Source organism: Phocoena sinus, chromosome 5, assembly GCF_008692025.1.
Source record: "Phocoena sinus isolate mPhoSin1 chromosome 5, mPhoSin1.pri, whole genome shotgun sequence".
NCBI lineage: Eukaryota > Metazoa > Chordata > Mammalia > Artiodactyla > Phocoenidae > Phocoena > Phocoena sinus.
Genome location: NC_045767.1, coordinates 104933626 through 104954899, shown reverse-complemented (window position 1 = coordinate 104954899; position 21274 = coordinate 104933626). Strand labels below are relative to the sequence as shown.

At 35.5% G+C, this 21274-nt stretch overlaps 1 protein-coding gene across 2 annotated transcripts in view; it reads right to left on the bottom strand.

Moving 5' to 3' along the window:
• The window catches only part of TLL1 (tolloid like 1), a 279927-nt gene that overhangs the window by 70929 nt on the left and 187724 nt on the right, over positions 1-21274 (bottom strand). For both annotated transcript variants that reach the window (XM_032632666.1, XM_032632665.1), the window contains one exon: positions 243-345. In XM_032632666.1, coding sequence (XP_032488557.1) covers positions 243-345 — 103 coding nt within the window. The remainder of the gene's footprint in view (positions 1-242; positions 346-21274) is intronic.

Sequence of the window (21274 nt, the reverse complement as noted above, 5' to 3'; positions counted from 1 at the left end):
CTATTCTAAATCATTATGTTCAGGTCCAAATACCACCTCAAAATTGAAACTGGTTTAAATCAATTAATTGTCTATTTATGTATCTGTCTGTGAGTATTTTTGCTGTAATTGAAAAAAGTATAAGAAAAATTAAAATGTTGGTCTCATACATTTTAAACCCTAAGATAACTCTTAGAAAGAATTGTCTCTGGACAAGACAGACTACATGCATAGCCACATAAGAGGCAAAAAAAATCTCTTACCAAGGAGAGGTGATTTCCTCCAGTACCCATCTCTTACTTCAATGTAATCATACCAGCACAAACTACTTTTGTATAGGTCCATCGTAGTAAAGTTTAAGACAATCTTCAAAATGTAACACAAGAATACACAGATTAAAAATGATTGTAACTTTACATGGCTAGGAACCCAGGACTACTGTGAAAAGAGATTCATAGCAAATTTTTTTCCTGTATTAGTATCCCTCTAATATTTTTTAAAATAAACACCTCAAAAAAACACCCATTTTCTCATTCACTTTAATGTCTAACAATTTAGAAGCACAATGTCAATAAAGAAACTAAACATTTCAGCAATTAAACCAAAGTTTCTGTAAAGTTAATTTGAACAATTGTGAAACAAACAGAAATCTTTATTCGAATAGTTTATTTTGAATTTTCTTAGATAAACATGACAAACCATGAGAACTTCTGATTTTACTATGAGTGTCTTCTTTTTAATAATTTATTTCAGACATCTATAATTACATTAAAAATAACCACCATGTGCCATATTCCAGGAACATAATATCATTGTGTATGTTGAAATGTTTTAAATACAGCTCTAGAATTCAAATTTGTCCATGTAACTATAATCAAAGACAGATGTCACTTTGTTTCTGCAGATCCAAGAATATGTATTCAAAGACCTTTTAAGTTAGAAGATCTTATACATGACCCTTTATTCTGTACTTTGTTTTGAAATGATGCTGCCTTTTAAGATAATTCAAGAGCAACTTTAGAAAAGACAGTTTTCTTACTGATTTATAAAAAGACTTTACTTTTCATATAATTAACTTTTTTTTTAGTTGATTACACCAAAAACTAGAGTCAAACTAACATAAAAATGCATATATCTGCTGAGGTAAAATTCACTTGGAAAATACTTTTTTATATTCAAAAACTCATTCTAACTCTATTCTGCTTAAAACATATAAGATGCTTAAGGTGTACAATGAACCTGTTCTTTAATCTAGAAATTGAAATGGACTTTGTCCAAAAGCAACAAATTATGAATATTTGACATACTTCTAATATAAAACTGTAGGTTGTAACAGTATTTACAGAATTTTTGTGTCAATATAAAAATTTGAATGTAAGAAGACTCTCGAGGAATGAAAAAAAAGAAAAGAAAAAGCATAATTTTGAATTCATATTCCCTAAAAGTACTACCTTTTTTGTGTTAGAAAACATATACTTTTCCCCTTTCTTGAGCAAAGTATTTAACAGAAAGGTAAGTACTAGTTATGGCAAATCAATCCTCATTCAACTAGCTTACTTCTTCCTAGGATGAAGATACAGCATAACAATAAATATTTCTCATGGCATCTTATATCTCAGCACCATGATGATCATTGATGAAACTGTATGCGAAAGTTGGTTTTAATTGCCCATATAAATAACAATTTCACAGAGATAGAAATTATCTAACTATAATGAAAGTCAGTTGTACCTTAAAATGGTGTTAACATTTCACCGTTAAATTCAACATTTACCAGTTTCTTTAAACATGTACTTTCTTGATTACAAAAGGGTGAAATCTATCAAGGATGTGAAAATAGAGACAAGATGTTGTTTAACTGTAATGCAGTAGGTGTGGCATAATTTGCTTCAGTTTAATAAAACTTCATTTATTTCTTTCTACCTTATTTATAGTTTTTTTTTCTTTTTCCTTTGGTTTTTTTTCCTTCATCTGATTTTATCATTCTAAATATTCTAAAAATCCTTTTACAAGAATTTCCAAAATATCAAAGGACAAAGAACTAATCCTTTTTTTCCCTTTCTTTTTCAATAACCCTCCATACTTGATTATCAAAATGCATAGTTTCTAAACTATTTTTCTGTAGTTACCAATATGCTTGCTCTTCCATGTCTGAATACCAATTCAACATTAGGTTATTCTTAGGACATAATTAGGAAATAATTTCTGGTTTTCCCCCTTAACTTTATATTTACTTTAAGTCTGCTACAAATGGGGAATACTACCACTGTCTGATATTAAGTTTCATTCTCCATTTGTATTCTCCCTGTAGCAACCACCAGGGTTTCAACTCTGTATGATCATATGAGAACTAATTTATTATAGCAGAGAGGGCAAAACTAGAATACAGACACAAACAGTAGACCTCAAGGCTCATTTGTGGCTTCCTTCTGGGGTATAAAGGAGTTGTATAATGGTATGCAAAGAGTTTCAACTTCCTCCTTGATGAGGAAAAAATCAGCTAAATTGGAGGGATGTGTGTCATCAAAACTTATTCAAAATTGAAATGATGTGGTTGGATTGCTAACAAATAGTTAATATTTGAAGTCCGGAACACACACACATACACATACGTGCATGCACGTGCGCGCGTGCACACACACACACACACACACACACAGTTGGAAGGGGGGTAACTCTAAACAGAAAAGTTTCCTATCTTGTTTTTAATCTTCTATTTTAAACTCCAAGCACTGTGAAGGAACAAAACTGGCCTACTTTAATGTAAAACATAGCGTCCTTTAGAAGCAGAAAATGTAATAAAGATAGGTTTTCGAAAATCAAATCTTAGGGCTCTGATGTAGAAGTAAAACGTTGGCCTTTGAATAAGGTTGCTAGCAGAATCCATAATTGAATTACAAATCAAAAGCACTTGAAAAATATTTGATTGTTTTATATTATGCTATTTTATATTAATACATTGCATCTTTTTTTCAAAGAATGATGAAATAAAAACTACCTAGCACAATTATATAGATGTTTTATTTCTTATGTTAAGTATCAGTTTACCATTTCTCAATTTAAAATTAATCATAGTTCCTCTGGAACATGGGATTGAGGGAGATACAAGGAACAATTCTAAGATTTCCTGTGATCTGTTCGGGGTCTTAGTTGTTATTCTGCAAATTAAATGGATTCAATTGCTGTGGAGTTTGCTTACTAAAGACTTTGTTTTACAATCTTACAGAGCGAACAATCTTGAAGAAAAGCAGATCAACAGTCAAGGGACTAGATGTCTGAAGTCTCCAGAGAATGATATAAGCAGTGAACTTTTGTCAGTACAATTAAGACATTACTATCTACCTAAACTAATTCCATGAACACCATAAAAAGACCAATCAGAATAATATTTATACCTTATAGTGTTGGGGATGGGGAAGGTAGAAATCTTGTCAATTAGACTGATATTATTAAATAGTTTTTAGAAAGAGATATTAGAATTAAAAGCAGTAAAATAAAATAGATTTCAGGGCTCCATCCAGAAGCAGCTTGGACAAGTCTGATAAACTCTCTAGGCAGACAGCTGTTTTCTTCTCAGAAATAAGACTAGGGGCAAAATCAGGGACCAGTAAACTATACCCCATGGGCCAAATCCAGCCTGTAGCCAGTTTTTGTAAAGAAAGTTTTGTTATACACATTCGTTTACATATTGTCTATGACTGCTTCTGCAATACAATGGTAGCACTGGGTACTTGAACAAACTGCATACCTGGCAGAGCCAAAAATATTTACTGTATATTGTCTCCAGAAAGATTTGCCAAATCCAAGAATAATTGATAATTAAGGGTTTGTTCAGTGCTGAAATATACCATACTAAAGGGAAAATTTGCATTTATTTTCACAACTAGGAGTTGTTTGTGACTGTGAGTGAAAAAGTGTAGGTTCAAGTTTTAGCTTCTCAATTTGCTAGTTTACTTAAACTTTCTGAGTTTGAATGAATGTTCTTGCTATAAAATAGAGATCATCATATCAGGCTGATCTCAGCAGAATTAAATCAGAGAGATTTAATTGGATAATGTGTAGAAAAACACTAAAGTAATCTAAATACATTGTTAAGATTCTCATGTATTATTATTTTCATGGTACATATTTGAGCATCCCTTGCAATATAAATCCTGAACAGGAGTTGAGGAAGATGGCGTAAGAGTAAGACGCGGAAATCACCTTCCTCCCCACAGATACATCAGAAATACATCTACACGTGGAACTGTTCCTATAGAACAATCACAGAATGCTGGCACGTCACAACACATATTAATCAAACTACCAAAAACTAAATACAAAGAAAACATATTAAAAGCAGCAAGGGAAAAAACGCAAATAACACACAAGGGAATCCCCATAAGGTTAACAGCTGATCTTTCAGCAGAAACTCTGCAAGCCAGAAGGGAAAGACAGGACATACTTAAAGTGAGGAAAGGGAAAAACCTACAACCAAGATTACTCTACCCAGAAAGGATCTCATTCAGATTCGATGGAGAAATTAAAATCTTTACAGACAAGCAAAAGGTAAGAGAATTCAGCACCAACAAACCAGCTTTACAACAAATGCAAAAGGAACTTCTCTAGTCAGGAAACACAAGAGAAGGAAAAGACCTGTAATAGCGAACCCCCCAAAATTAAGAAAATGGTAATAGGAACAAACATATCATTAATTTACCTCAAATGTAAATGGATTAAATGCTCCCACCAAAAGACACAGACTGGCTGAATGGATAAAAAAAGATCCGTATATATGCTGTCTAAAGAGACCCACTTCAGACCTAGGGACATATACAGAGTGAAAGTGAGGGGATGGAAAAAGATATGCCATGCAAATGTAAATCAAAAGAAAACAGGGGGCTTCCCTGGTGGCGCAGTTGTTGAGAGTTTGCCTGCCGATGCAGGGGACATGGGTTCGTGCCCCAGTCCGGGAAGATACCATATGCCATGGAGTGACTGGGCCCGTGAGCCATGGCTGTTGAACCTGCATGTCCGGATCCTGTGCTCCGCAACTGGAGAGGCCACAACAGTGAGAGGCACACATACGGCAAAAAAAAAAAAAAAAGAAAAAGAAAGCTGGAGTAGCAATTCTCATATCAGACAAAATAGACTTTAAAATAAAGACTATTACAAGAGACAAAGAAGTACACTACATAATGATCAAGGGATTGTTCCAAGAAGAAGATATAACAATTGTAAATATTTATGCACCCAATATAGGAGCACCTCAATACATAAGGCAAATACTAACAGTCATAAAAGGGGAAATCGACAGTAACACATTCATAGTATGGGACTTTAACACTCCACTTTCACCAATGGACAGATCATCCAAAATGAAAATAAATAAGGAAACACAAGCTTTAAATGATACATTAAACAAGATGGACTTAATGGATATTTATAGGACATTCTATCCAAAAACAGCAGAATACACATTTTTCTCAAGTGGTCATGACACAGTCTCCTGTACAGATCATATCTTGGGTCACAAATCAAGCCTTGTTAAATTTAAGAAAATTGAACTTATATCAAGTATCTTTTCTGACCACAACGGTATGAGACTAGATATCAATTACAGGAAAAGATCTGTAAAAACTACAAACACATGGTGGCTAAACAATACACTTCTTAATAACCAAGTGATCACTGAAGAAATCACAGGGCAAATCAAAAAACACCTAGAAACAAATGACAATGGAGACACGATGACCCAAAACCTATAGGATACAGTGAAAGCAGTTCTAAGAGGGAAGTTTATAGCAATACAATCCTACCTTAAAAAAAGGAAACATCTTGAATAAACAACCTAACCTTGCACCTAAAGCAATTAGAGAAACAAGAACAAAAGAACCCCAAAGTTAACAGAAGGAAAGAAATCATACACATCAGATCAGAAATAAATGAAAGAAAAATGAAGGAAACGATAGCAAAGATCAATAAAACTAAAAGCTGGTTCTTTGAGAAGATAAACCAAATTGATAAACCATTAGTCAGACTCATCAAGAAAAAAAGGGAGAAGACTCAAATCAATACAATTAGTGATGAAAAAGGAGAAGTAAGAACTGACACTGCCGAAATACAAAGGATCATGAGAGATTACTACAAGCAACTCTATGCCAATAAAAAAACAATCTGGAAGAAATAGACAAATTCTTAGAAATGCACCACCTGCCGAGACTGAATCAGGAAGAAATAGAAAATATGAACAGACCAATCACAAGCACTGAAATTGAAACTGTGATTAAACATCTTCCAAAAAACAAAAGCCCAGGACCGGATGGCTTCACAGGCAAATTCTATCAAATATTTAGAGAAGAGCTAACACCTATCCTGCTCAAACTCTTCCAAATATAGCAGCAGGAGGAACACTATGAAACCCATTCTTTGAGGCCACCATCACCCTGATACCAAAAGATAAAGATGCCAAAGAAAAAAAACTACAGGTCAATATCACTGATGAACATAGATGCAAAAATGCTCAACAAAATATTAGCAAACAGAATCCAACAGCACATTATAAGGATCATACACCATGATCAAGTGGGGTTTATTCCAAGAATGCAAGGATTCTTCAGTATATGCAAATCAATCAATGTGATACACCATATTAACAAATTGAAGGAGAAAAATCATATGATCATCTCAATAGATGCAGAGAAAGCTTTCGACGAAATTCAGCTCCCATTTCTGATAAAAACCCTGCAGAAAGTAGGCATAGAGGGAACTTTCCTCAACACAATAAAGGCCATATATGACAAACCCACAGCCAACATCGCCCTCAATGGTGAAAAACTGAAAACATTTCCACTATGATCAGGAACAAGACAAGGTTGCCCACTGTCACCACTATTATTCAACATAGTTTTGGAAGTTTTAGCCATAGCAATCAGAGAAGAAAAAGAAATAAAGGGTATAAAAATCAGAAGAGAAGAAGTAAAGCTGTCACTGTTTGCAGATATCATGGTACTATACCTAGAAAATCCTAAAGATGCTACCAGAAAACTACTAGAGCTAATCAATGAATTTGGTAAAGTAGCAGGATACAAAATTAATGCACAGATGTCTCTTGCATTCCTATACACTAATGATGAAAAATCTGAAAGTGAAATTAAGAAAACACTCCCATTTACCATTGCAACAGAAAGAATAAAATATCTAGGAATAAACCTACCTAAGGAGACAAAAGACCTGTATGCAGAAAATTATAAGACACTGATGAAAGAAATTAAAGATGATACAAATAGATGGAGAGAGATAGCATGTTCTTGGATTGGAAGAATAAATATTGTGAAAATGAGTCTGCTACCCAAAGCAATCTACAGATTCAATGCAATCTCTATCAAACTACCACTGGCATTTTTCACTGAACTAGAACAAAAAATTTAACAATTTGTATGGAAACACAAAAGACTCTGAACAGCCGAAGAAATCTTGAGAATGAAAAATGGAGCTGGAGGAATCAGGCTCCCTGACTTCAGATTATACTACAAAGCTACAGTAATCAAGACAGTATGGTACTGGCACAAAAACAGAAAGATAGATCAATGGAACAGGATTGAAAGCCCAGAGGTAAACCCACACGCATATGGTCACCTTATCTTTGATAAAGGAGGCAAGAATATACAGTGGAGAAAAGACAGCCTATTCAATAAGTGGTGCTGTGAAAACTGGACAGGTACATGTAAAAGTATGAAATTAGAACACTCCCTAACACCATACACAAAAATAAACTCTAAATGGATTAAAGACCTAAATGTAAGGCTAGACACTATCAAACTCTTAGAGGAAAATATAGGCAGAACACTCTATGACATAAATCACAGCAAGATCCTTTTTGACTCACCTCCTAGAGTAATGGAAATAAAAACAAAAGTAAAGAAATGGGACCTAATGAAACTTCAAAGCTTTTGCACAGCAAAGGAAACCATAAACAAGACCAAAAGACAACCCTCCGAATGAGGGGAAATATTTGCAAATGAAGCAACTGACAAAGAATAAATCTCCAGTATTACAAGCAGATCATGCAGCTCAATAAAAGAAAAACCAAACAACCCAAACCAAAAATGGGCATAAGACCTAAATAGACATTTCTCCAAAGAAGATATACAGATTGCCAACAAGCACATGAAAGAATTCTCAACATCAGTAATCATTAGAGAAATGAAATCAAAAGTACATTGTGGTATCACCTCACTCTGGTCTGAATGGGCATACTCAGAAAATCTGCAAACAATAAATGCTGGAGAGGTTGTGGAGAAAAGGGAAAACTCTTGCACTGTTGGTGGGAATGTAAATTGATACAGCCACTATGGGGAACAGTATGAAGGTTCCCTAAAAAACTAAAAATAGAATTACCATATGACCCAGCAATCCCACTACTGGGCATATACCCTGAGAAAACCATAATTCAAAAAGAGTCATGTACAAAAATATTCATTGCAGCTCTATTTACAATAGCCAGGACATGGAAGCAACCTAAGTGTCCAGCATTGGATGAGTGGATAAAGAAGATGTGGCACATATATACAACGGGATATTACTCAGCCATAAAAAGAAATGAAATTGAGATATTTGTAGTGAGGTGGATGGACCTAGAGTGTGTCATACAGAGTGAAGTAAGTCAGAAAGAGAAAAACAAATACCGTATGCTAACACATATATATGGAATCTAAGAAAAAAATAGGTCATGAAGAGCCTAGGGGTAAGATGGGAATAAAGACACAGACCTACTAGAGCATAGACTTGACGATATGGGGAGGGGGAAGGTTAAGCTATGACAAAGTGAGAGAGTGGCATGGACTTATATACACTACCAAACGTAAAATAGATAGCTAGTGGTAAGCAGCCGCGTAGCACAGGGAGATCAGCTAGGTGGTTTGTGACCACCTAGAGGGCTGTGATAGGGATGGTGGGAGGGAGGGAGATGCAAGAGGGAAGAGATATGGGAACATATGTATATGTATAACTGATTCACTTTGTTATAAAGCAGAAACTAACACACCGTTGTAAAACAATTATGCTCCAATAAAGATATTAAAAAAATGAATCCTAAACAGTTATGAAATAAATAAAAATATTAATCCAATTTACTTAATCCAACTCTGCTGCGAGACATAAAAACATTAAAGTTTCCCAGGAAAATGAACATGTCAAAATAAGGGATTCTTAATTTAAAGTCTAAAGAAGAATGGGCAGGAGAACTTGGGGCCTTGGTTTAAGCCCCTGTCTTACAACAGACTAGTTGTATGACTCAGATCATAATTCCATCAGGGGTACATTATATGGCAGGTGAAGACCAGGAGTTGGATTAGGCTATGAAAATAATTTTTCTGCTTAAGTATATATGATAATATCTGGATTTTGAAAATTTTATTTGTCGTCACCAACTATTCACAGGAACAATTTTTATACCTGCCTTTCCTTAATCCTTACTCCATCCCTATATCTAATCAGTTGCCAATTTCTATAGATACTCTGCAATGCCCCTGAAAATGTTCTCCTCCTTCTATTTCATTGTCAGTGCTCTCCATGCTTCTCTGAATTAATGTAAGAGCTTCACAAGATGAGTTTTGTTTTTTAGTTGAACTATTCTCCAATTCATCCTACACTCTATGATCATTTTAATCCCAGTAAAGTTGGGTTCCCATCATGGTATTGGTGGCTTTACATCCATCTTTATAAATTTCTAAGCCTGGGCATCAAAGATTCTATGTGATAACCTACCTTTTCTGCCTCACTTTCACTATCTCAAACAAAGAATCTTCATCCCACTCATCCCAGACTCTTGCTATTGCATCCTGAAAAAGTACCCCAATTTTAGTATTCCTTTATTCAAGGTATACATAATTCTACCTGGGATCCTACTTTCCCCTTCCCTATTTCTAGAAACTCTTCATATCTCTCAAAGTTTGAAATAAATACTGCCCTTTTTTCAGTCATGTCTGGATCTCGCAACAAGGTCTGAGCTCTCTTACATCTGCAAATCCATGACAAGTTCTGTCTTGCTTTCTTCAGCTATTTTTCAGTTTGCCTATTATATTACTAGGCCTTGTCCTTGTTATATGTTTGTAAGATTCTTGATGGCAAAGATTTCTTTCACAAACCAGCAGATGCATTTATTTTAATAAAATCAAAGATTTTTCTACGTAGTAATTGCTAAATTTAAGCAGTGGCCTTTGGCAATATAAATATTATATTGTAAATTGACCCCATATGTGTAAATCATTAGATTTTGCAAAAAGAAAGTTTTGCAAAATGAAAGAGGTCAAATAATAGTTTTTAAATGGGCTATATAGGAAAAGAAAAAATATTAACTCTAGTCAAGACATAAGCAATATGCCCTTGTTGAAAGGTCAATCAATTCTAAGGAATGAAAAAATCGATATTATTTGCTTCTGTCAGCTCAGTACAGCTACGTTCCCAGAGGCACATTCTGGGCTGTTCCCAGCATTTACTGTGTAATGTCAAGGACGGCCTGGGATTGAACAGGACTGCCTTTACCTTCAGAGCCTCAGTCCTAGGAAGACATACATGTACATTAACAATCTTATTATGATTATTATTATTTGCAATCTTATTTTTAACTGTGGTAAAATATACATAAAATTTAACATTTTAACCATTTAAAATATAGAGTTCTGTGGCATTAAGTACATTCACATTATTGCACAACAACACTCTTATTTAAAAAATATTTTTTTCCTGGATAAAATAAAATACTTTTATTGTAGAAAAGGAAAGGAAGAAGAAATCAAAACCTATTTGTAAACCTACCGGGAGAAATAAGCATTGTGTTGGTATATACCAACACAATGCTTATATTCTTCTATAATCTTGTCTCTAACATATGTAATTTAAAAATTAGATCTTTTCATGCCTACGATTTTTAACCTGCTTATTAAACTTACCAGTAATTTGAAAACATAGTCTCTAGTTCCAGGAAGTACAGTCTTTAAAAAAAAATAGTTTGTAATACGGGTGCCATGATATTTTAAAATAATAACTCATGTGATTTTCTTCAGAGAGAGAAATTTAGTGACAGTCTTCTCATTTATACCATGTTTTATTCCTTCTTAATAAAAATAATTTGAAAAGGAAATTATCAAATAAACATTTCACTTTTGCATTGGCTATTATGTATATTTTTTAAAATAGAATATTTAGTACTTAAAAAAAATCAATCAGTGTTTTATTTCAGCTTTCAAATTTTATTTTGTTTTCAATTTTTAAAAATAGCTATCTTTGCATATAAACAGATAATAGCTGTAGGATAAATTTCTAGGATAAAGTGTTTTGCAAAATGTGACACAGATTAGCAGAGTTCTTCAGAAATTTTATCTCAATGTTTACTTCCAGGAGCTGTGTACTCTCACCATCATTTGATATTATCATTCTATTCCTTCTTTGCCAATTTGATGAATGAAATACAGCACATCGTTGTAGCATCACTTTGATAAAAAATGAGAGTAAACAATTTCATACATTGATTAAATATCTATTTACCCTGATACTTCAATAAATACTCTGCTTCTTCAGTCATTTTCTAATATGTTGTAAATCTTTATTTATTAATTTATAACAGCTCTTCATATATGTATAATATCAATGTTGTCTTATCCATTTGTGCTATAATATTCTTCATTTTAATTTTAATATGTATATTTGCATTTTTATAAAAGAGATTTAGTTTATGTAAATAGCTCTAAAAATTATTTTATTACATTTTCTTATTTTCAATTTATGTACCCGACATCTTTTTCAAAATAAAAAACAAATCACTTATGCTGTCTTTAGAAAAAATATGCAACATAAAATAAAAGTTTAGGGACTTTCCTGGTGGTGCAATGGTTAAGAATCTGCCTGTCGATGCAGGGGACATGGGTTTGAGCCCTTGTCCAGGACGTCCCACATGCTGCAGAGCAACTAAGCCCATGTGCCACAACTACTGAGCCTGTGCACTAGCGCCCACAAGCCAGAGTTACTGAAGCTGCAGCTACTGAAAGCCATAAACCTAGAGCCTGTGCTCTGCAAGAAGAGAAGCTGCCACAATGAGAACCCCAGGCACCAAAACAAAGAACTAAAGAAAGCCTACGTGCAGCAACAAAGACCCAACATAGCCATAAATAAATAAATAAATATATAAAAAAGAAGTTTAATTTTTTCAAAAATATTTTCATTATTTTTTATTGAATAAATCCTTCCCCAATTTATTTGAGACATCATCTCTATAAATGAGTATGTGACGTCTACTCCTCCCTAAGGCATAATTCTGACTTTTTTAGATTAATCCAGAAGCCTATTTTACATTACCACAGAATTTGAATTACTGAAACTTCATAATGTTTTTCTACTATCTTACAATGCAATTCACTCCCTTTTGTTAATTATTTTAAAATTTGCCTTGGGGGAGAGAGTTTCAAGATGGCAGAAGAGTTAAGACGCAGAGATCACTTTCCTCCTGACAAATACATCAGAAATACTTCTACATGTGGAACAACTCCTACAGAACACCCACTGAACACTGGCAGAAGACCTCAGACTTCCCAAAAGGCAAGAAACTCCCTACATACCTGGGTAGGGCAAAAGAAAAAAGAAAAAGCAGAGACAAAAGAATAGGGACGGGACCTGCACCAGTGGGAGGGAGCTGTGAAAGAGGAAAGGTTTCAACACACTAGGATGCCCCTTCGCAGGCAGAAACTGCAGATGACGGATGGGGGAAGCTTTGGAGCAAAGGAGGAGAGTGCAGCCACGGGTGCGGAGGGCAACGCGGAGAGATTCCCACACAGAGGATCAGCGCTGACCAGAACTCACCAGCCCAAGAGGCTTGTCTGCTCACCCGCCAGGGCGGGTGGGGGCTGGGAGCTGAGGCTTGGGCTTCGGAGGTTGCATCCCAGGGAGAGGACTGGGGTCCACTGTGTGAACACAGCCTGAAGGGGGCGAGTGTGCCACAGCTAGCCGGGGGGCAGTCCCGGAAAATGTCTGGAGCTGCTGAAGAGGCAAGAGACGTTTTCTTGCCTTTGTTTCCTGGTGCGTGAGGAGAGGGGATTAAGATCCCCACTTAAAGGAGCTCCAGAGATGGGTGCAAGCCACGGCTATCAGCACGGACCACAGAGACAGGCATGAGATGCTAAGGCTGCTGCTGCCACCACCAAGAAACCTGTGTGCAAGGACAGGTCACTCTCCATATCTCCCCTGCTGGGAGCCTTTGCAGCCTGCCACTGCCAGGGTCCTGTGATCCAGGGACAAATTTTCTGGGAGAACACACGGCACACCTGAGGCTGGTGCAATGTCATGCTGGCCTTTGCCGCTGCAGGATCGCCCCGCATCCATACCCCTCCCTCCTCCTGGCCTGAGTAAGCCAGACACCAGAAGGAGCTGCTCTGTTAACCCCGCCCCATCTGAGAAGGAACAGACGCCCTCAGGCGACCTACACACAGAGGTGGGTCCACATCCAAAGCTGAACCCCAGGAGTTTTGCAAACAAATAAGAGGAAGGTAACTCACTCCCAGCAGCCTCAAGAGCAGTGGATTAAATCTCCACAGTCAACTTGATGTGCCCTGCATCTGTGGAATACCTGAATAGACAAGGAAAATCCCAAATTGAGGAGGTGGACTTTGGGAGGAATGATATATGTATTTTTTCCCCTTTTTGTCTTTTTGGGAGTGTATGCTTCTGCCTGTGATTTTGTCTATATAGCTTTGCTTTTACCATTTGTCCTAGGGTTCTGTCAGTTCTTTTTTATTTTTATAACATAAAAATTTATTTCTTAATAATTATTTTTTACTTTAATAACTTTTAAAATTTTATTTTATATTCATCTATCTTTCTTTCTTTGTTTCCTCCCTTTTATTCTGAGCCTTGTGGAGGACAGGCTCTTGGTGCTCCAGCCTGGCATCAGGGCTGTGCTACTGAGGTGGGAGAATCAAGTTCAGGATACTGGTCCACAAGAAACCTCCCAGCTCCATGTAATATCAAATGGCAAAAATCTCCCAGAGAACTCCATCTCAACACCAAGAACCAGCTCCACTCAAAAACCAGCAAGGTACAGTGCAGGACACCCTATGCCAAAAAGCTAGCAAAACAGGAACGAAACACCATACATTGCCACAGAGGCTACCTAAAATCAAAATAAGGCCACAGACACCCCAAAAAACACCACCAGAGGTGGACCTGCCCACCAGAAAGAAAAGATCCAGCCTCATCAACCAGAACACAGGCTCTAGTCTCCTCCACCAGGAAGCCTACACAACCAACTGAACAAAACTTAGCCACTGGGGACAGACACCAAAAAGAAAGGGAACTAAGAAACTGCAGCCTGCAAAAAGGAGACCCGAAACACAGTAAGTTAAGCAAAATGAGAAGACAGAGAAACAAACAGATGAAGGAGCAAGGCAAAAACCCACCAGATCTAACAAATGAAGAGGAAATAGGCAGTCTACCTGAAAATCAATTCAGAATAATAATAGTAAAGATGATCCAAAATCTTGGAAATAAGATGCAGAATATACAAGAGACGTTTAACAAGCACTTAGAAGAACCAAAGAGCAAACAAACAGTGATGAGCAACAGAATAAATGAAATTAAAAATTCTCTAGGGGCTTCCCTGGTGGCGCAGTGGTTGAAAGTCCACCTGCCGCTGCAGGAGACACAGGTTCATGCCCTGGTCCGGGAAGATCCCACATGCTGTGGAGCGGCTGGACCCGTGACCAATGGCCACTGAGTCTGCACGTCCAGAGCCCGTGCTCCACAATGGGAGAGGCCACAACAGTGAGAGCCCATGTACTGCAAAAAAAAAAAAAAGTAGAAAAAAATTCTCTAGAAGGGATCAATAGCAGAATAACTGAGCCAGAAGAACGGATAAGTGACCTGGAAGGTAAAATAGTGGAAATAACTACTGCAGAGCAGAATAAAGAGAAAAAGAATGAAAAGAATTGAGGACAGTCTCAAAGACCTCTGGGACAATATTAAACACAACAACATTCGAATTATGGGGGTCCCAGAAGAAGATGAGGAAAAGAAAGGGACTGAGAAAATATTTGAAGAGATTAGAGTTGAATACTTCCCTAATATGGGAAAGGAAATGGTTAATCAAAACCAGGAAGCACAGAGAGTCCCATACAGGATAAATCCAAGGAGAAACACACCAAGACACATATTAATCAAACTATCAAAAATTAAATACAAAGAACTAAAATTAAAAGCAGCAAGGGAAAAACAACAAATAACACATAAGGGAATACCCATAAGGTTAACAGCTGGTCATTCAGCAGAAACTTTGCAAGCCAGAGGGAGTAGCAGGACATATTTAATGTGATGAAGGAGAAAAAACTATAACCAAGATTACTCTACCCATCAAGGATCACATTCAGGTTTTTTTCTTTTTGTTTTACAAATTTATTTATTTTTTATTTATTTTTACTTTTCACTGTGTTGGATCTTCGTTGCTGCTCCTGGGATTTCTCTAGTTGTGGCGAGCGGGGGCTACTCATTGCAATGGTTTCTCTTGCTGTGCAGCAAGGGATCTAGGTGTGCAGGTGTCAGTAGCTGTGGATCACAGGCTTTAGACTGCAGGCTCAGTAGTTGCTGTGCATGGGCTTAGTTGCTCCATGGCATGTGGGATATTCCCAGACCAGGGCTCGGACCCATGTCCCCTGGATTGGCAGGTGGATTCCTAACCACTGCACCAACAGGGAATCCCCTCATTCAGATTTGATGGAAAAATTAAAGCTTTACAGACAAGAAAAAGCTAAGAGAATTCAGCACCACCAAATCAGCTTTACAACAAATATGAAAAGAACTTCTCTAAGTGGGAAACAAAAGAGAAGGAAAGGACCTACAATAATAAACTCAAAGTAATTAAGAAAATGGTAATAGGAATATACATATTGATAATTACCTTAAATGTAAATGGATTAAATGCTCCAACCAAAGGACACAGACTGGCTGAATGGATACAAAAAATAGACCCGTATATATGCCATCTACAAGAGACCCACTTCAGACCAGGGACACATACAGACTGAAAGTGAGGGGATGGAAAATGATATTCCATACAAATGGAAATCAAAAGAAAGCTGGAGTAGCAATTCTCATATCAGTCAGTGTAGACTTTAAGATAAACACTATTAAAAGAGACAAAGAAGGACACTACATAATGATCAAGGGATCAATCCAAGAAGAAGACATAACAATGGTAAATATTTATGCACCCAATATAGGAGCACCTCAATACATAAGGCAAATACTAACAGCCATAAAAGGGGAAATCGACAGTAATACAATCATAGTAGGGGACTTTAACACCCCACTTTCACCAATGGACACATCATCCAAAATGAAAATAAATAAGGAAACACAAGCTTTAAGTGATGTATTAAACAAGATGGACTTAATGGATATCTATAGGACATTCCATCCAAGAACAACAGAATACACATTTTTCTCAAGTGCTCATGGAACATTCTCCAGGGTAGATCATATCTTGGGTCACAAATCAAACCTTGGTAAATTTAAGAAAATTGCAATTGTATCAAGTATCTTTTCTGACCACAACGGTATGAGACTAGATATCAATTACAGGAAAAGATCTGTAAAAACTACAAATACATGGAGGCTAAACAATACACTATTTAATAACGAAGTGGTCACTGAAGAAATCAAAGAGGAAATAAAAAAACACCTAGAAACAAATGACAATGAAAACACGACAACCCAAAACCTGTGGGATGCAGCGAAAGCAGTTCTCAAATGGAAGTTTAGAGCAACATAATTCTACCTTAAGAAACAAGAAATACCTCAAATAAACAACCTAACCTGATACCTAAAGCAATTAGAGAAAGAAGAACAAAAGAACTCCAAAGTTAGCAGAAGGAAACAAATGATAAAGATCAAATCAGAAATAAATGAAAAAGAAATGAAGGAAATGATAGCAAACATCAATATAACTAAAAGCTGATTCTTTGAGAAGAGAAACAAAATTCATAAACCATTAGCCAGACTTATGAAGAAAAAAAGGAGAAGAATCAAATCAATAAAATTAGAAATGAAAAAGGAGAAGTAAAAACTGACACTGCAGAAATACAAAGGATCATGAAAGATTACTACAAGCAACTGTATGCTAATAAAATGGACAACCTGGAAGAAATGGACAAATTCTTAGAAATGCACAGCCTTCTGAGACTGAACCAGGAAGAAATAGAAAATATGAACACACAAATCACAAGCACTGAAATTGAAACCATGATTAAAAACCTTCCAACAAACAAAAGCCCAGGACCAGATGGCTTCACAGGCGAATTCTATCAAACATTTAGAGAATAGCTAAAACCTATCCTTCTCAAACTCTTCCAAAATATAGCAGAGGGAGGAACACTCTGAAACTCCTTCTACAAGGCCACAATCATTCTGATACCAAAACCAGAAAAAAATGTCACAAAGAAAGAAAACTACAGGCCAATATCACTGAAGAACATAGATGCAAAAATCCTCAACAAAATACTAGCAAAAAGAATCCAATAGCACATTAAAAGGATCATACACCATGATCAATGGGGTTTATTCCAGGAATTCAAGGATTCTTCAGTATACGCAAATCAATTGATGTGATACATCATATTAAAAAATTGAAGGAGAAAAAACATATGATCATCTCAATAGATGCAGAGAAAGCTTTCGACAAAATTCAGCACCCATTTCTGATAAAAACCCTGCAGAAAGTAGGCATAGAGGGAACTTTCCTCAACATAATAAAGGCCATATATGACAAACTCACAGCTAACATTGTCCTCAAAGGTGAAAAACTGAAACCATTTCCACTAAGTTCAGGAACAAGACATAGTTGCCCATTCTCACAACCATTATTCAACATAGTTTCGGAAGTATTAGCCACAGCAATTACAGAAGAAAAAGAAATAAAAGTAATCCAAATTGGAAAAGAAGAAGTAAAGCTGTCACGGTTTGCAGATGACATGGTACTATACATAGAGAATCCTAAAGATCCAACCAGAAAACTACTAGAGCTAATCAATGAATTTGGTAGAGTAGCAGGAAACAAAATTAGTGCAGAGAAATCTCTTGCATTCCTATACACTAATGATGAAAAATCTGAAAGTGAATTTAAGAAAACACTACCATTTACCATTGCAAGAAAAAGAATAAAATATCTAGGAATAAACCTACCTAAGGAGACAAAGACATGTATGCAAAAAATTATAAGACACTGATGAAATAAATTAATGATGGTACAAATAGATGGAGAGTTTTACCATGCTCTTGGATTGGAAGAATCAAAATTATGAAAATGACTCTACTACCCAAAGCAATCTACAGATTCAATGCAATCCCTATGAAACTACCACTGACATTTTTCATGGAACTAGAACAAAAATTTTCACAATTTGTATGGAAACACAAAAGACCCTGAATAGCCAAAGAATTTTGGGAAAGTAAAATGGATCAGGAGGATTCAGCCTCCCTGACTTCAGACTATACTACAAAGCTAAGGTAATCAAGACAGTGTGGCACTGGCACAGAAAGAGAAATATAGATTAATGGAACAGTATAGAAAGTCCAGAGATAAACCCATGCACATATGGTCACTTTATCTTTGATAAAGGAGGCAGGAATAAACAGTGGAGAAAAGACAGCCTCTTCAATAAGTGGTGCTGGGAAAACTGGACACCTACATGTAAAAGAATGAAATTAGAACACTCCTTAACACCATACACAAAAATAAACTCAAAATGGATTAAAGATTAAATGAAAGTCCAGACACCATCAAACTCTTAGAGGAAAACATAGGCAGAACACTCTGACATAAATCACAGAAAGATCCTTTTTGAATCACTTCCTAGAGAAATGGAAAGAGAAACAAAAGTAAACAAATGGGACCTAATGAATGTTTAAAGCTTTGGCACAGTAAAGGAAACCATAAAAAAGACGAAAAGACAACCTTCAGAATGGGAGAAAATATTTGCAAATGAAGCAACTGACAAAGGATTAATCTCCAAAATTCACAAGTCACTCAACATTAAAAAAACAAAGAACCCAATCCAAAAATGGGCAGAAGACCTAAATAGACATTTCTCCAAATAAGATATACAGATTTTCAACAGACAAATGAAAGAATGCTCAACATCATTAATCATTAGAGAATTGCAAGTCAAAACTACAATGAGATATCATCTCACTCTGGTCAGAATGGCCATCATCAAAAATCTACAAAAAATAAATGCTGGAAAGGGTGTGTAGAAAGGGGGACCCTCTTGCACTGTTGGTGGGAATGTACACTGATACAGCCACTATGGAGAACAGTATGGACGTTCTTTAAAAAATGAAAAGTAGAGCTACCATACGACCCAGCCATCCCACTACTGAGCATATACCTGAGAAAACCATAATTCAAAAAGAGTCATGTACCGAAATGTTCATTGCAGCTATATTTTCACTAGCCAGGACATGGAAGTAACCTAAGTGTCCATCAACAGATGAATGGATAAAGAAGATGTGGCACATATATACAATGGAATATTACTCAGCCATAAAAAGGAAAGAAACTGAGTTATTTGTAGTGAGGTGGATGGACCTCTAGACTGTCATACAGAGTGAAGTAAGTCAGAAAGAGAAAAACTAATACCATATGCTAACACATATATATGGAATCTAAAAAATAAGTCATGAAGAAACTAGGGGCAAGACAGGAATAAAGACACAGACCCACGAGAGAATTGACTTGAGGATACTGGGAGGGGGAAGGGTAAGCTTGGATAAAATGAGAGAGTGGCATGGACTTATATACACTACTAAATATAAAACAGATAGCTAGTGGGATGCAGCCGCATAGAACAGGGAGATCATATTAGTGTTTTGTGACCACCTAGAGGGATGTGATTGTGAGGGTGGGAGGGAGGGAGTTGGTAGTGGGAAGACATATGGGGACATATGTACATGTATAACTGATTCACTTTGTTATAAAGCAGAAACTAACACACCATTGTAAAGCAACTATACTCCAATAAAGATGTTAAAAAAAATTGTCTTGGTTATTCCAAATCCTTTATTTTAGAAATAAACTCTAGAAAAATTTGGTTTGGTATAAAACAAAAATCTATTGCAAATTTGTATGGAATTACATTAATACCATACATTAATTTTGGAGAAACTGACAATTTATATTACATCCTTATATACAATATATCGTTCTGTTAGTCCCACAGCAAAGTCTTCAGCTTTCTAAAATCTATTACATTTTAATATATTTGTTTTTATTTGATCACCTCTACACTTGTTTTCCTTGATTCTTTTTAATTTTTGAAAAGAGGAAAGTGATATTCTCTACAACTAAAAAAAAAAAGTAATGATTATCTCTGCCACATGAAATCTGTGTGATGTTAGGCAAATGACTCAATCCTTTCTTAAGTTTAATTTTCTTTAGGTGTAAAATGGAGATAATTGTAATACTAAACTCAGTGGGGTGTGAGTAGGTTAGAGAAAGTTAGCAAAACACCTTGTATATGTAAGCACCGAATAAGGATTAGTTTCTTCTAATCATTGTATTGAACATAAAACTATCTAGTCCTAATTCACCTCATTATTATTAAATATGCATACTAAATTCTAATGTTACTAGCATTTATGGGAAAACTTAGAGTTTTGTTTTCCATTTTGATATTATTATTTGACAAACAGATTTTATAACACTGAACTACTCTCAAATTACTAAATCAAAACATTTGTAAATTTATAAATTATAGAGATTGATTTGATATGATTATATTTATATAACAACTATGTGTTTATATTTGTATGTGAAGCATTTCATAATTTTTTCATATGTGTTGTATGGAGTGCACCTATCAGAATTTTACTAGTTTTATAAAATAAATGAAGAGGCTACACATTATTTTGCAATATACTTGAAATATATTTTATTATGTGGGAAGTATCCAGAATTGTACAATTTGAAAAAACTTCTTTGAGAAATCATCAGCAATCAGTACCACTCTAAATAACTTGCCACCTTATTTTATATGGTTATTAACTTATTACATTTTTCATGCTCATTAAATCAGTTTTGATAACTTGACTTTCCAGGATTCTATATTAAGAAATATTTTTTAAGTATTTCTGCAAATTTTGATTTTTAATAAGTTGAATATATAGCTAATTATATCTAATGAAACTATATTATCATGAATTTAAGTAAAAATCTTTAAATGGAGTATAATATATAAAAATATTGAAACACTATGCTGTACATGTGAAACTAATATAA